General features: G+C 33.9%; 1 protein-coding gene across 2 annotated transcripts in view; it reads right to left on the bottom strand.

The window, feature by feature from the left end:
• Positions 1-14,819, bottom strand: part of LOC142225670 (uncharacterized) — a 105,131-nt gene that overhangs the window by 42,018 nt on the left and 48,294 nt on the right. For both annotated transcript variants that reach the window (XM_075295485.1, XM_075295486.1), the window contains exons 2-4: positions 2,829-2,999; positions 2,590-2,757; positions 2,365-2,531 (exon numbers count right to left, since the gene is read on the bottom strand). In XM_075295485.1, the coding sequence (XP_075151600.1) occupies positions 2,365-2,531; positions 2,590-2,757; positions 2,829-2,984 (491 nt within the window). In that variant the 5' untranslated portion in view covers positions 2,985-2,999. The remainder of the gene's footprint in view (positions 1-2,364; positions 2,532-2,589; positions 2,758-2,828; positions 3,000-14,819) is intronic.

The raw sequence follows: 14,819 nt of genomic DNA, 5'->3' as shown, positions 1-14,819 counted from the left end.
TAATGTGGTATCACAATGGACTGAATAGTCTAAGTGTGCCTGAATCTTAATCGGGCTGCCACTTTAACCTAACCTAACTATCGACAAGTAACTGCATCCAACGTACGAATAAAAATATTCCTTTTATTGTATATCATAAGCCATAGTTTTGTGTAATATCATAATAACTTTTTGAAATAAAATTCTGGTGGTTATAGAAAATTGACTTGTTTTGTACGAAAAATTTCTTAATTCCTCAATTTCTCTACTTTTTTGAAAATTATACTGACAAACAGTTTATTTCAAACCAATTTCTTAATACAGGCTTCCCAAAAAATTGTTCATTTTTCCGGATAGCAGGAATATTTTGAATGAGTTTAAGTATATTCTTCCCATAGCATAGAAAAATGAACTAAAATACGATGCAATATATGAACTAATTTATAAGAAAATCATAAACTTATCTAGATAAAAAAATCTTTGGCGCCAAATCATGGTCATTCTTCCTATGGGTTAGTTCATTTTTCATAAAAAATAGTAAACTTTTTTTTCCGGTGCAGGTGCTTGTATTGGTAGTCTTGATCGACTGAAATTGTGTTTCCACATAATAATTCGTTTTGTATATAACCTTCGTTGCAGTGACCATATAAGTTCATATGTCTATCAGTTTATAGGTTGTAGTTTTGAGAGCCTACACACAAAAAAAAAAAAATTCTGATTCAATCACGAAATTAATTGATCCAATTAATTTTTTAATTGAAATGTCTTCAATCACAGAAATGATAGTATCAATTAAAAAATTAATTGAAGGTTCATTAAACAATTATTTGATCCAATTAAAAAATTAATTGATACTATTATTTTTTGTGATTGATTTTTGTTTCAATTAAAAAATTCGTTGAACCAATTAAATTTTTAATTGAATATTTTTTAAAACTCAATTAAAATTTGAATTGGAAAATTTTTCGTGAGATTTTTTTCTGTGTAGTGAGACTTAGAGCGCTTCTCCTTATGTACAAGGTCGTTAAATGTAATAGACCATTCTATTTGTCTTCGAAATTCATTTTTGGCAAATTCGGCCCGGACACAGTCACTGCAAGTTCCACAGTACCGGTCAATAATTATTCAAAGGTCGTTCCGCGTCCGCGCGATATAACTGTGGAATACGTTCGTTCCTTACGAGAGGAGAAATTTCTCATCGACTTGTGATCTATTACGAAACTGTATGTTACAGCTCATCTGAAAAATTATATTAAAGCTCGAGCTAATGGTAAACCACATCTTAAATGGATCTCTTCTACATTCGTGTCAGTTATTAGTATTAGGAATAACAGTGAATTATTAGTTCATAAGATGTTATTATATTTATGTATTATTAATTATAGTGTCAAACATTGGAAAACTGCGTAATTGTATAGGCCAATTTAGGCTATTTGATTATTGATTGAAATAAATGAAATGAAATTTGGATCTCTAATTACCATGCGAAAATATCGGTTCATAATAATAGACTCATCTATATAAACCGATCAATTTATTTAATCTGCCTTTTTTGTTCCGATATTCGGAATCGCAAGGATTTAGTTTTGTTATAGACTTTAATTCGATTTATTGTTGTACTTCTTATATTAAGGAGATATATATTTCTAAAATTTAAATATGTATGTTTTAGGTTTAAATAATAAAATATCGCCCAACGAACCCAAATACAACCGAAAAAAGTAAACTGTTTTATAACAGGGATAAACTACCTCGTGCGAAAATTTAACAAAATTATACTCCACATTTTGAGATTTTCACAAAGCGTTGTTAAAACCAGGAAAATGTAATGCCCTGGTAGACTTTTCAACTGCAATTCACGAAATTACCCCTTTCGTAGAAGACAAAATGAACTAAAAGTAAAGAACAAAATCATTGGTGCCACAGCGTGACAATTTTAACCTTACTGTATTTCATTCTTACTATTTTTGGGAATCGTACGAAAATTTTCTTTTGCGTTAGTTCATACTGAAATTATGTGAGCTTTGTACCCTCGTTTAGTTCATAAAATATTTGAGAAATACTTAACAAAAGGAAAATTTCATTGAACTGAGGAAAATTTCGAAAAAACTAATAAAATTTAACTACAAATATTTTTTTTGCAATAAACATAAGTTAAAGTTATCGCTAGTTTAACAACGGAAATTTTTTTCAGTGTAGTAGAACTTTCTACGCAATCCATGGTGGAAGGACATAAGATTCGGCCTGGCCGAACTTACGGCCGTATATACTTGTTCTAGTAAACCATTGAACTTATAGCATAGTAATGATAATAAATAAAAAATATATCAAGTCATTTATCATAAATATTCCCATCTATAACAACTTAATTGTTTCGTTACTCACCATCTCGTAGATACATAATCCGTAAATGGAGGTCTCGATCGAATCTCTCTTGCTAGTCCAAAGTCAGCAATTTTTATTAGTTCCGGTCCGGAACAAAGTAAATTTTCTGGCTTTAGATCGCGATGGAAAAAACCATGCCTGTGCATGAAAGCCAGTCCCGTTAAAACCTATAAACGATTTTTAGAGTTTGAGTAAAAGGCAGTTACACAAGACATCTGAAATTACCTGAAACAATATACTTTTTAGTGTGGGCTCAGGCAGATGGGTTTCCCGATCCTTTATCATTTGATACAGGTTCTCCTTCATATATTCAAAAACGAAGTACAGAGTATCATTCTCCCGTATAACTTCCTTCAACTTCACAATGTTTGGATGTGACAACTTCTTCAGGGACTATAATTTTCCATAAGAATGTGGAAGAATTTAATATTTGTTAATTTCGGCGATCTGTTTATAAGATTTACCTTGACTTCTCTCAAATTCATGGCTTCCTCCCAGGAGTAGTATTTCCGTTTCATCCGTTTGATGGCAACCTTTTCGCCTGTATCCTTTCTCTGACCAAGCACAACTGTACCATATGTGCCATCACCCAGTTGGGTTAAAGTTATATACCGGTTCATAGCGCATTAATGAATCTACAAATGTATAAATAAATAATAATTATATAAGACCTATTTTATCAAACATACTTTTTTATATCACAAAAATTTACAAACGTTTTTACTCAAAGTGGGTGTTTTGCTCTCGCTGTGTAAACATCAAATATAGAAAAAATATAGTAGCAGAATATCAAACCATTGCAAAGTAGGCCAAATGACAGGGCTTTGACGCATTAAATCAACGGAAGCACCTAGAGCTCTGAAATTTTGTACATTTACCACTGAGGATGCGAATAAAGTATAATCAAAATTTTGGAGCGATCCGCCCACTCCCAGGTCTACTTTCAAATGAAGAGCGTATTTCAACCCAAAGGAAGCGCCTAGAGCTCTGAAATTGTGTTCATGTACCACTGGGGCTGAGTATAAAGTATGATCAACATTTCGGACCGATCCGCCCACTGCCACGCCCACTTTCTAATGGAGGATATATCTCAAACACTTTTATCATACACCAAATTAAATATATCAATATGTAGAGTAACATTGGAAACTGATACACACTGTTATTCCATCTTGATCACTACCTTAGAGTGTATCAGGGATGGAAAATACAATTTTTAAGAAAGTACAAAAAAGGTATTTTTTGAGCGAAAAAGTACTTTTCTCTAAATTTCAACAAAAATTCCCTTCTGATATCGACTCAAAAATGTCTACACAAAAGGTAGTAAATCATTCGCGGGGGTACTGCGGTACTGACCAGGTTGAAAAAGTATTGAAAAAAGTACTATAGTATTGCATTTTCCATCCCTGGAGTGTATATGATTTCAGCAATTTTAGTTCAATTCAATTTCTTACACTCTCATTTTAACTAAAAGTTTTGAATACCATTATTTCTGAAACACAATGTAGAAATGGGAACATATTCGTTTAAAAATGTCCAGATTTTGCCAACCCTGTATGTGTTTGTAGAAAAAAAAAAGATTTTTGCGTTCCCAGTCCAAAAATAACATTTTGTTTTTGAAACATGTTTGAAGTGATCATAATACTTCTGTACGTGACACTCTGCTATATGTAAGTCTATATTTAAATACTAGCTTTATGATTTAGCAAATTTTATAACGGAACCTGTGCCGACGAATCAGTTACAGTAAGACACCCAGGACGAAATTTTTTATATACCTATTATTAATGATTTGGTAGATATTGCAGATTTGTTCGATACATACTTGTCGAGCAAATCAGGAAATGACATAGAGCAAATGTTCCTCATTATTATTTACTCAAAATTTAAAATCTCTTGGGTGTTTTTCGTGAAGAAATTTATACGTTTTATAAATGTATAAGTTTTAAATTAACGAACGTGTATGTATCGAACGGCGTAAATGCAACATTTTTCACCTTCGCCATCTATTGTTTTCGCTGCACACCTATTCTAGCACAAAAAGTGTCTCGTTATTTTAGTTTATACGCATCTTCAACGAAATTTAACTACTCAAAAGGAAAATATACCAATTGTAAATAACAATCGTTTAGTTCATGACCTACAAAATACGATGGAAATTTCCTTAAACAAATTTCTAAATGGGTAGTTAAACATTTGTCCTCAAAATAATGCCAGATGTGCCTAACGTAGTGGATTACACGATACCACTTTTCGACAACAAGTTTGAGACTCTAATTCCCAACAGTGAGGCGTGGTGTACACGGACCCCGGGAAATAAAAGATATATAGATTTCTACACTGATGGCTCCAAATTGGATGGACAAGTGGGTTTCGGAGTATATTCTAAAGATGTGGAACTTCGAATAGCGAAAAGATTACCTGATCACTGTAGTGTTTTTCAGGCTGAAATATTTGCAATAAGAGAAGTGGTGAATTGGCTGAGAAGTAATGCTCCAAGCAATATTGGCATTAATATATACTCAGACAGTCAACCAGCAATAAAATCCTTGGACTCTGTGTTCCTCAACTCGAAAACGGCCATCGACTGCCGCAAATCTCTCAACGGGATGGCTGAGCAGTACAATATTCACCTAATATGACTACTGTATGAGCTGTCATGATGCGGAGGAAAAGGAATCAATTAAACACCTCTTGTGTGAGTGTCCTGCATTTTGTGTAAGGCGTAAGCAAATTTTAGGGGCATATAGCTTCAGATTGCTGGCGGGCCTGGAAAACGTTAACTTAAGCAGTCTGTTAATTTTTTAGAACAATCTGGTTGGTTCAATAAAAGAAAATAATAGTGAAGGTTCAGTGGTTAAAACTAGAAGTGCCCATATGTAATGGGTACTTTAAGTTAGACTATTCAGTCCATTGTGATACCACATCACAATGGACTGAATAGTCTAAGTGAGCCTGAAACTTACTCGGGCTGCCACTTTAACCTAACCCAAACCTAAATAGTTTAGTTTTCCGAGTATGGTTACTTCCTTAAATTTTCCATATCATTCATCATTTTTTCTTACAAACTATTTGAAGTAATTTCATTCAATTTTCCATATTTTTTATATCTTTTAATTGACCACGGTCTTCATTGCACAAAGTAAAGAAACAATTTCATGTATGTCTTTAGTAGATAGCAGTGATGACAAATATAAAAATTCGAAACGAAAAGGAACGATGGAACGATTTGAAGGAACTAGTTCCTTTGTACAAAAGGAACGATGAGTCCGGATCACTACGGTGAACGATTTTGCCCGGGACTACTTCACTACCAAAGAATACAAATATCTCCCTCTGTCTTATTCAAGGGTACTCAGAAAGATCATGTCCAGTATGTTGCGAGAACAAAACTTCATAGAGTACTACATACATGTACAAAATGCAGTTTGAGAAATAGAAAGAACAGTTATTCTCCCCATTTTATCATAAGCGTAGGAAGGCCTCTGGGGAGGGGGCTTGACCCCCCCAGAAAAATTTTGGACCCCCAGAATTTGAAAACCTATTTACGATTTTCCATTTTCATAAAAATTAAACAAGTATATACAACCGCACAAAGTTCCGCTAAAGACTTTCATGCACAATCGAATTACTTGGGTCGTGGTAGCAGTTGCCGATGGGAATGTTTGAAGTCTGATATTTATGAAATAAAGCTGTGGTTGAACTTATGATTTAAGTTCCTAAATTTTGTTTAGTTTAATAACTAAAGCTCCTTTATTATTTTGTTTAGTCAATTTAATTTTAAAAAAAAGTAATTGATATTAAAACTATTATTTCATAAAATAATATCTTAATAATGCTGTAAAAAAGCGTCGCCAAAAACGACGTGAAAATGTTATTTTTGCTCCGGAAGTGGTGCAAAATTGGCGGAGAAGCGATGAATGTAATATAAACTTGTCATCGGACGATTGTCCATCGTTTCAACAGCCATTTGTACCATTTTATTTATTCTTACTCTTTTTTAAACTATTTGAAAAAAGAAAACAAAAAATTACGCATTAAAATATAAAAAAAACCAGTAAGGAAAGTCTAAAGTCGGGCGGGGCCGACTATATTATACCCTGCACCACTTTGTAGATCTAAATTTTCGATACCATATCATATCCGTCAAATGTGTTGGGGGCTATATATAAAGGTTTGTCCCAAATACATACATTTAAATATCACTCGATCTTGAAGAATTTGATAGACTTCTACAAAATCTATAGACTCAAAATTTAAGTCGGCTAATGCACTAGGGTGGAACACAATGTTAGTAAAAAAATATGGGAAACGTTTAAATCTGAAGCAATTTTAAGGAATCTTCGAAAAAGTTTATTTATGATTTATCGCTCGATATATATGTATTAGAAGTTTAGGAAAATTAGAATCATTTTTACAACTTTTCGACTAAGCAGTGGCGATTTTACAAGGAAAATGTTGGTATTATATGGGAGCTATATCTAAATCTGAACCGATTTCAACCAAATTTGGCACGCATAGCTACAATGCTAAATCTACTCCCTGTGCAAAATTTCAACCAAATTGGGCCAAATTTCGGGCTTTTAGGACCATATTAGTCTATATCGGGCGAAAGATATATATGGGAGCTATATCTAAATCTGAATCGATTTCAACCAAATCTAAATCTGAACCGATTTCAATCAAATTTGGCACGCATAGCTACAATGCTAAATCTACTCCCTGTGCAAAATTTCAACCAAATTGGGCCAAATTTCGGGCTTTTAGGACCATATTAGTCTATATCGGGCGAAAGATATTCGAGATATAGGACAATTTTAGTAATATTTACAACTTTTGCTACTTATCAGTAACGAATTTACAAGGGTATTGGTTAGATCTCGCCAAGATATGTGGTCAAGTGTGGGTTGTGATATATTATTTGGTCAAGTCGGGCGACTTGGAGCCTTATTTAAAACTTCTGTGGAAATTCTGGCATTACAGTGTATAGGATATGACTACGATATGGGGAAATCATCACAGAATTTTGTGTAAAGTGTGGGAATTTGGCCATATTTGTATAAACCGGAAGAACGAATATATGGAGGCTTTAATTAATTCTGAACCAAATTAGATCAAACTTGACACACTTATCATATATCATATTAAATACATTCTCCGTGTAAACTATGCAGTCAATTAGAGGAAAATTCCATTGAAAATTGGTCTAAAATATGAAATAGTCTACCATTTTTTCCCAACTCTGGTGTATATATATATGGGAGCGATATATAATCTGAACCGATTTCGACTAAATTTGACATGCATAATTAGAATAATAATTCTGTCTCTACAAAATTTCACGTAAATGGGAGTATAACACTGGCCCCCATGGTCATTTGAGTGTAAATCGGGCGAATGATATATATGGGAGCTATATCTAAATCTGAACCGATTTCAACCAAATTTGGCACACTTACCGATACTATTAAACGTACTTCTTGTGCAAAATTTGAACCAAATAAGCGCAAAACTCTGGCTTTTGAGGCCATATAAGTTTAAATCGGGCGAAGGATATATATGGGAGCTATATCTAAATCTGAATCGATTTCAATCAAATTTACCAAGCATAGGTAGAATGTCAATTCTACTCTTTATGCAAAATTTCACGAAAATCGATAGTAAACTCTGGCCTCTGTGGTCATATAAGTCTAAATCGGACGAAAGATATATATGGGAGCTATATCTAAATCTGAACCGATTTGGCTGATATTTTGCAAGTCTTTCGAGACTCATAAAATATTCGGTTGTCCTGAATTTGAAGAACATCGGTTGATAAACATGCCAATTATGACCAGATAGGGGATAAATATATATGGCAGCTATATCTAAATCTGAACCGATTTCAGTAAAATTTTGCACACTTGACTATACGACTAAGTGTTACGTTTGTACAAAATTTCAAGCAAATCGGTATAAAACTCTGACTGCTGGGTCCATATTAGTGCATATCGGGCGAAAGATATATATGGGAGCTATATCTATATCTGAACCGATTTCTTCCAAAATCAATAGGGTTATATTCTGACCCAAATTATGAACATGTGCCAAATTTGAAGGCGATTGGACTTAAATTGCGACCTAGACTTTGATCACAAAAATGTGTTCACAGACAGACGGACGGACGGACAGACGGACATGGTTATATCGACTCAGGGATCCACCCTGAGCATTATTGCCAAAGTCACCATGTGTCTATCTCGTCTCCTTCTGGGTGTTACAAACATATGCACTAACTTATAATACCCTGTTCCACAGTGTGGCGCAGGGTATAAATATGGGAAACATTTAAATCTGAAGCAATTTTAAGGAAACTTCGAAAAAGTTTATTTATGGTTTATCGCTCGATATATATGTATTAGGTAGCCAATGCTACTATTGTACTATTATTCTTATATTATACTATAAGTCTAATTTTGTAAATAAATAAATATGTATTAGAAGTTTAGGAAAATTAGAGTCATTTTTACAACTTTTCGACTAAGCAGTGGCGATTTTAGAAGGAAAATGTTGGTATTTTGACCATTTTTGTCGAAATCAGAAAAACATATATATGGGAGCTATATCGAAATCTGAACCGATTTCAATCAAATTTGGCACATATGACTATATTACTAATTGTACTCCTAGTGCAAAATTTCAACCAAATTGGGCCAAAACTCTGGCTTGTGGGGCCATATAAGTCCATATCGGGCGAAAACTATGTATGGAAGCTATATCTAAATCTGAACCGATTTCAACCAAATTTGGCACGCATAGCTACAATGCTAATTCTACTCTCTGTGCAAAATTTCAATTATATCGGAGTAAAAGATTGGCCACTGTGGTCATATGAGTGTAAATCGGGCGAAAGCTATATATGGAAGATATATCTAAATCTGAACCGATTTAAACCAAATTTGGCACGCATAGCTACTATGCTAATTCTACTCTCTGTGCAGAATTTCAATTAAATCGGAGTAAAGGATTGGCCTCTGTGGTCATATGAGTGTAAATCGGGCGAAAGCTATATATGGGAGCTATATCTAAATCTGAACCGATTTCAACCAAATTTGGCACACATAGCTACAATGCTAATTCTACTCCCTGTGCAAAATGTAAACTAAATCGGAGCAAAAAATTGGCCTCTGTGGTCATTTGAGTGTAAATCGGGCGAAAGCTATATATGGGAGCTATATCTAAATCTGAACCGATTTCCACCAAATATGACACGCATAACTATAATGCTAATTCTACTCCCTGTGCAAAATTTCAACTAAATCTGAGCAAAAAATTGGCCTCTGTGGGCAAAGGAGTGTAAATCGGGCGAAAGCTATATATGGGAGCTATATCTAAATCTGAACCGATTTGGATGATATTTTGCAAGTTTTTCGAGACTCATAAAATATTCGGATGTACGGAATTTGAGGAAGATCGGTTGATATACACGCCAATTATGACCAGATCGGTGAAAAATATATATGGCAGCTATATCTAAATCTGAACCGATTTTTTCCAAAAGCAATAGGGATCGTCTTTGAGCCGAAACAGGACCCTATACCAAATTTTAGGACAATCGGACTAAAACTGCGAGCTGTACTTTGCACACAAAAATACATCAACAGACAGACAGACAGACGGACAGACAGACAGACAGACAGACAGACAGACAGACAGACGGACATCGCTAAATCGACTCAGAATTTAATTCTATGACGATCGGTATACTAAACGATGGGTCTCAGACTTTTCCTTCTTGGCGTTACATACAAATGCACAAACTTATTATACCCTGTACCACAGTAGTGGTGAAGGGTATAATGAAGTAAAAAAACTTCCTGTGTAGTTAAAATAGTTAACTTCTTTGTGAGGGTATTTTTGGAAGTGCTTTTAAAGTTGTGCCCTTAGAACAACTCCCAATTTTTTGCTGGGATATGTGTGGAACTACCCTACGGGAAATGGATCAACCACAGAACTGGTACAGAACTAGTCCCACGTGTGTATGGATCAGTTCCAGTTCTGATCAAAACGTATGGAAGGGACCGTCCACTTTAACATGGGTTTGTCATTGACGGAGTAAACTTACATTTTAGGACGCGTCTTGGACTCATCCCAAAGGACACGTCCTGGGACAATTTAGCAGGAGCAACCCATAAACAGTTCCTCAGGAACCAGTCTCGGACAAACTCTTAGAAATCTCTTTCAATTTGGGCTCCTAATTGAACCCGAAATGAAAAATTTTTTTTTTTGAAATATGTCGAACAAAAGGTTATTCTGATAATTTTATTTCACTAAATGTGAAAATTGCAACTAACTGGAGCACAGGTACCAGTTCTGTGATAGGTCCGTCAGTGGCAATTTGCACCAATTTTACTTTTAGTTGCTTTATTATAAATTGATTGTCGAGTTATTTTGATGTCTATTTTTTTATTCAATTTTATGAAATAAAACATTAGTTGAACCTATAAGTTCAGTCTATAAAGTTTTAGCTAGGGGGGCTACAGCCCCCCCTAGGAAAATTGTCTAGCTACGCTAATGTGTGCCACCCGACTGATTCGGTCGACACAACCAATATCTTATATGGTGTTGGTTGGGTCTGCCGACGACATTGCTTGTTGCTACCTTCATCATTCGGTTGTGTTACCCAACTTTAATAATACTAATGACCAAATTAAAAACCAGTTTCGTCCCAGTTAAATATTTTATTTTATTAAAATATATGTATATAATAATCTAAATACAAAGGAGGTGACATCGAAAGATGAAAATTGCACTAAATCAACTCATTTACCCTCTGCCATGAATTGGCGAAATCATCCCATACGGCAAGAAATCTTTACTAAAAATAAAATAAAAATTGATTAATAAATGGAATGGTATATGTTCGTGTTGAAATCAACTAAATACGATAGAACATCGGCCGGGCCTTATCTTAAAGGTGAAAATCGGTTACTAGCAGATTGCAAACCACCACCCTATTTGTGAACATAAATTCACAATTCGCCAAATGTCGTAGAGAGGTCAAGCCCATTTGTAAAATTGTAAAAATGTCTCAAATATACCTACACATCTAATTATAAATCATAAATGTTTTCGGGAACCTCCACGATTATTTTTGATACATGCTAGATATTAAGATTGTTGAGATATTTTGAGTCCTCTAAAAAATCTATTTGCAATACAAACTATTGTTTTGAATTTTTTGTCCCGATAAAACATTTCTTGAACCATTCATGTTGTACTGTGATCCCATTCATGGCGAAGAGATGATAAAATTGTATGTTTTTGTTATCGTTGCCCCTATTTAAAATTTTGAAATAAAATTCTTTATTCTTCTTCCAAAAAACAAATGATATTTTATAAATATTTTAAATGATATTCGGCTATGAATAATATATGACAATGGTGGTTACTAAATGATGGTTAAAATTATCCCTTACGGATGGTCATATCAACCAATACGAATCAAAATTATTCAAAGGAGGTAAGTTTGGTTACTACAACCATTTATGTTGTGGCAAAACAGAAAATCTGTTGAAAATCTCATCAAATGGTTACAGGTATGAATAAATATATGTAAATACAGAAAATTGGTATAAACAACTAATATTTATTTCTAAATATGGAATGTTCATAAGAACAACCGAATTCCAACCATTCTCTTCTCTGTGTGTACCAAGTAACAATATAACAGGTTAGCTGATAAGTCCCCGCTCTGACACATAGATGGCGTCGCTAGTATTAAACGCATATTATTTTTATATAGTACCAACCTTCAAATGATACGTGTCAAAATTTGACGTCTGTAAGTCAATTAGTTTGTGAGATCGAGCGTCTTTTGTGAATCAACTTTTGTTATTGTGAAAAAAATGGAAAAAGGAATTTCGTGTTTTGATAAAATACTTTTTTCTGAAGGGAAAAAATACGGTGGAAGCAGAAATGGGTGCCGCGCGAGCTCACATTTGACCAAAAACAACAACGTGTTGATGATTCTGAGCGGTGTTTGCAGCTGTTAACTCGTAATACACCCGAGTTTTTCCGTCGATATGTGACAATGGATGAAACATGGCTCCATCACTACACTTCTGAGTCCAATCGACAGTCGGCTGAGTGGACAGCGACCGGTGAACCGTCTCCGAAGCGTGGAAAGACTCAAAAGTCCGCTGGCAAAGTAATGACCTCTGTTTTTTGGGATGCGCATGGAATAATTTTTATCGATTATCTTGAGAAGGGGGAAACCATCAACAGTGACTATTATATGGCGTTATTGGAGCGTTTGAAGGTCGAAATCGCGGCCAAACGGCCCCATATGAAGAAGAAAAAATTGTTGTTTCACCAAGACAACGCACCGTGCCACAAGTCATTGAGAACGATGGCAAAAATTCATGAATTGGGCTTCGAATTGCTTCCCCACCCACCGTATTCTCCAGATGTGGCCCCCAGCGAATTTTTCTTGTTCTAAGATCTCAAAAGGATGCTCGCAGGGAAAAAAATTTGGCTGCAATGAAGAGGTGATCGCCGAAACTTAGGCCTATTTTGAGGCAAAACCGAAGGAGTACTACCAAAATGGTATCAAAAAATTGGAAGGTCGTTATAATCGTTGTATCGCTCTTGAAGGGAACTATGTTGAATAATAAAAACGAATTTTGACAAAAAATGTGTTTTTCTTTGTTAGACCGGGGACTTATCAGCCAACCTGTCTAATAAAAAATTTCTTGAATTTGTCGAAAAATATTTACTTATTTTTGTCATATTGGCGTGATGCCAGCGTTTGTTATACTGTTTAGTTAAAAATTTCTAAAAATATTCAAAATTTTCTAAAATTAATCAAAAACCTTCTTCTTGGTGGGTTCATTGTTTTTTCAGTGTGAACATTTTTTAATTTAATTTTGTTTGGTTCACCGATGAAAGGGGTGTAAAAATATGCACACTCAAAAAAAGTGTCTCGTAAATTTAAGAAGATTTTTACAATAATTTATTACAAGAAATTTCCAGAATTTTAGTTCATTTTTCGTATCTTCAACGAAAAGAAGTTTTACAAATTTTAAGTAGCAATCGTTTATAAGTTAGTGCATATGTTTGCAACACCCAGAAGGAGACGAGATAGACATAAGGTGTCCTTGGCAATATTGCTCAGGGTGGGTCTCTGAGTCGATAAAGCCATGCCCGTCTGTCTGTGAACACATTTTTGTGGTCAAAGTATAGGTTTCAATTTTAGTCCAATCGACTTCAAATTTGGCAAAAATATGTGTTTTGGGTCAGAAGAGAGCCCTATTAGTTTTGGAAGAAATCGGTTCAGATTTAGATATAGCTCCAGCGTTGCCAGAATTGTTTCACCAAAAACCGCTAGATTTGCCCAAAAAAATAGCTAAAAAAGCTAAAAAAAAATAGCTAGAAAAAAAGCTAAATTTTTTTGTATCAAAAGTGACATTTTTGATTGAAATTTAACAAACTTAAAGGCTTTATTTCACTTACAATGCATATTATTTTCATTTTATTTCCACTTCTGTGAGACTGTAACAATATCTAAGGCATATTAGCTCTGTTTGCGTATTCGATACATTTTGATTACTATCACAAATTTTTTACTGGAAGTCCTTCGTTTTGTGGGAGCTACCTTCCCAACACCTCTATTTTATTTACTTATTATTTTAAAATATTAAATGATCTAAGCATGCTTTGGATTTGGTAAAAAAATGATTTGTCATTTTTTTAAATAAAATTTTAGTTTGGTTTTGAAATTGTGAAAAATTCGAAATACATTACTTTTATTTAAATTGTAGAAAATGCCTATAGTTTACATTTCCCTGTAAAAACATTTTCCTTTTCTTCATGAGCTATCAAAGTGCTTTAAAAACGTGCTAACGCCAACTTAAATTTCCAAATTCAGACTCGACTTCAAGTAGAAATTATTGTATATATACGTTTTCAAAATAAAGTGTTGAAAAACATCTTCTATTTTTGAACGCTATTTTGGTTTGTGGTTAAGATGCAAAAACTCCACACATTTAAAGACTATTTCATTAATTCTTCCTTCTTTCATGAAAACATACCCATTTTTAAGTTGAATCACTTAATTATAAGGACAAAACGACTTTATCGTCTTTTGGACAAGGAAAACAGTTTATATAAAAGAAATTCACAAATGCTATTATAACCAAAATTCGCGTTCGTATTTTAAGGAGACGACAATATTTTTTCAGTGCACAAAGCTCTTCACATCTACTATTTTAATTTAGTAATATCGTAATAACTTTAGAATATTATAATAACATAAAAAGGATAAACGAGTCAAATGATAATATTCCCAATAATTTACTGACAGTTTATCCAACAAATTTGTATGGTAATAGTAGATTTAAAGTTTACGATAACTTTTATGTATATAATGAAAAAACTTTACAACAAGGTGTATTTGCTACAAAAATTCCCGCATA

This window comes from Haematobia irritans, chromosome 2 (genome assembly GCF_050003625.1).
Source record: "Haematobia irritans isolate KBUSLIRL chromosome 2, ASM5000362v1, whole genome shotgun sequence".
Taxonomy (NCBI): domain Eukaryota; kingdom Metazoa; phylum Arthropoda; class Insecta; order Diptera; family Muscidae; genus Haematobia; species Haematobia irritans.
The sequence above is the reverse complement of the archived record's forward strand: the minus strand, read 5'-3'. Positions and strand labels throughout refer to the sequence as shown.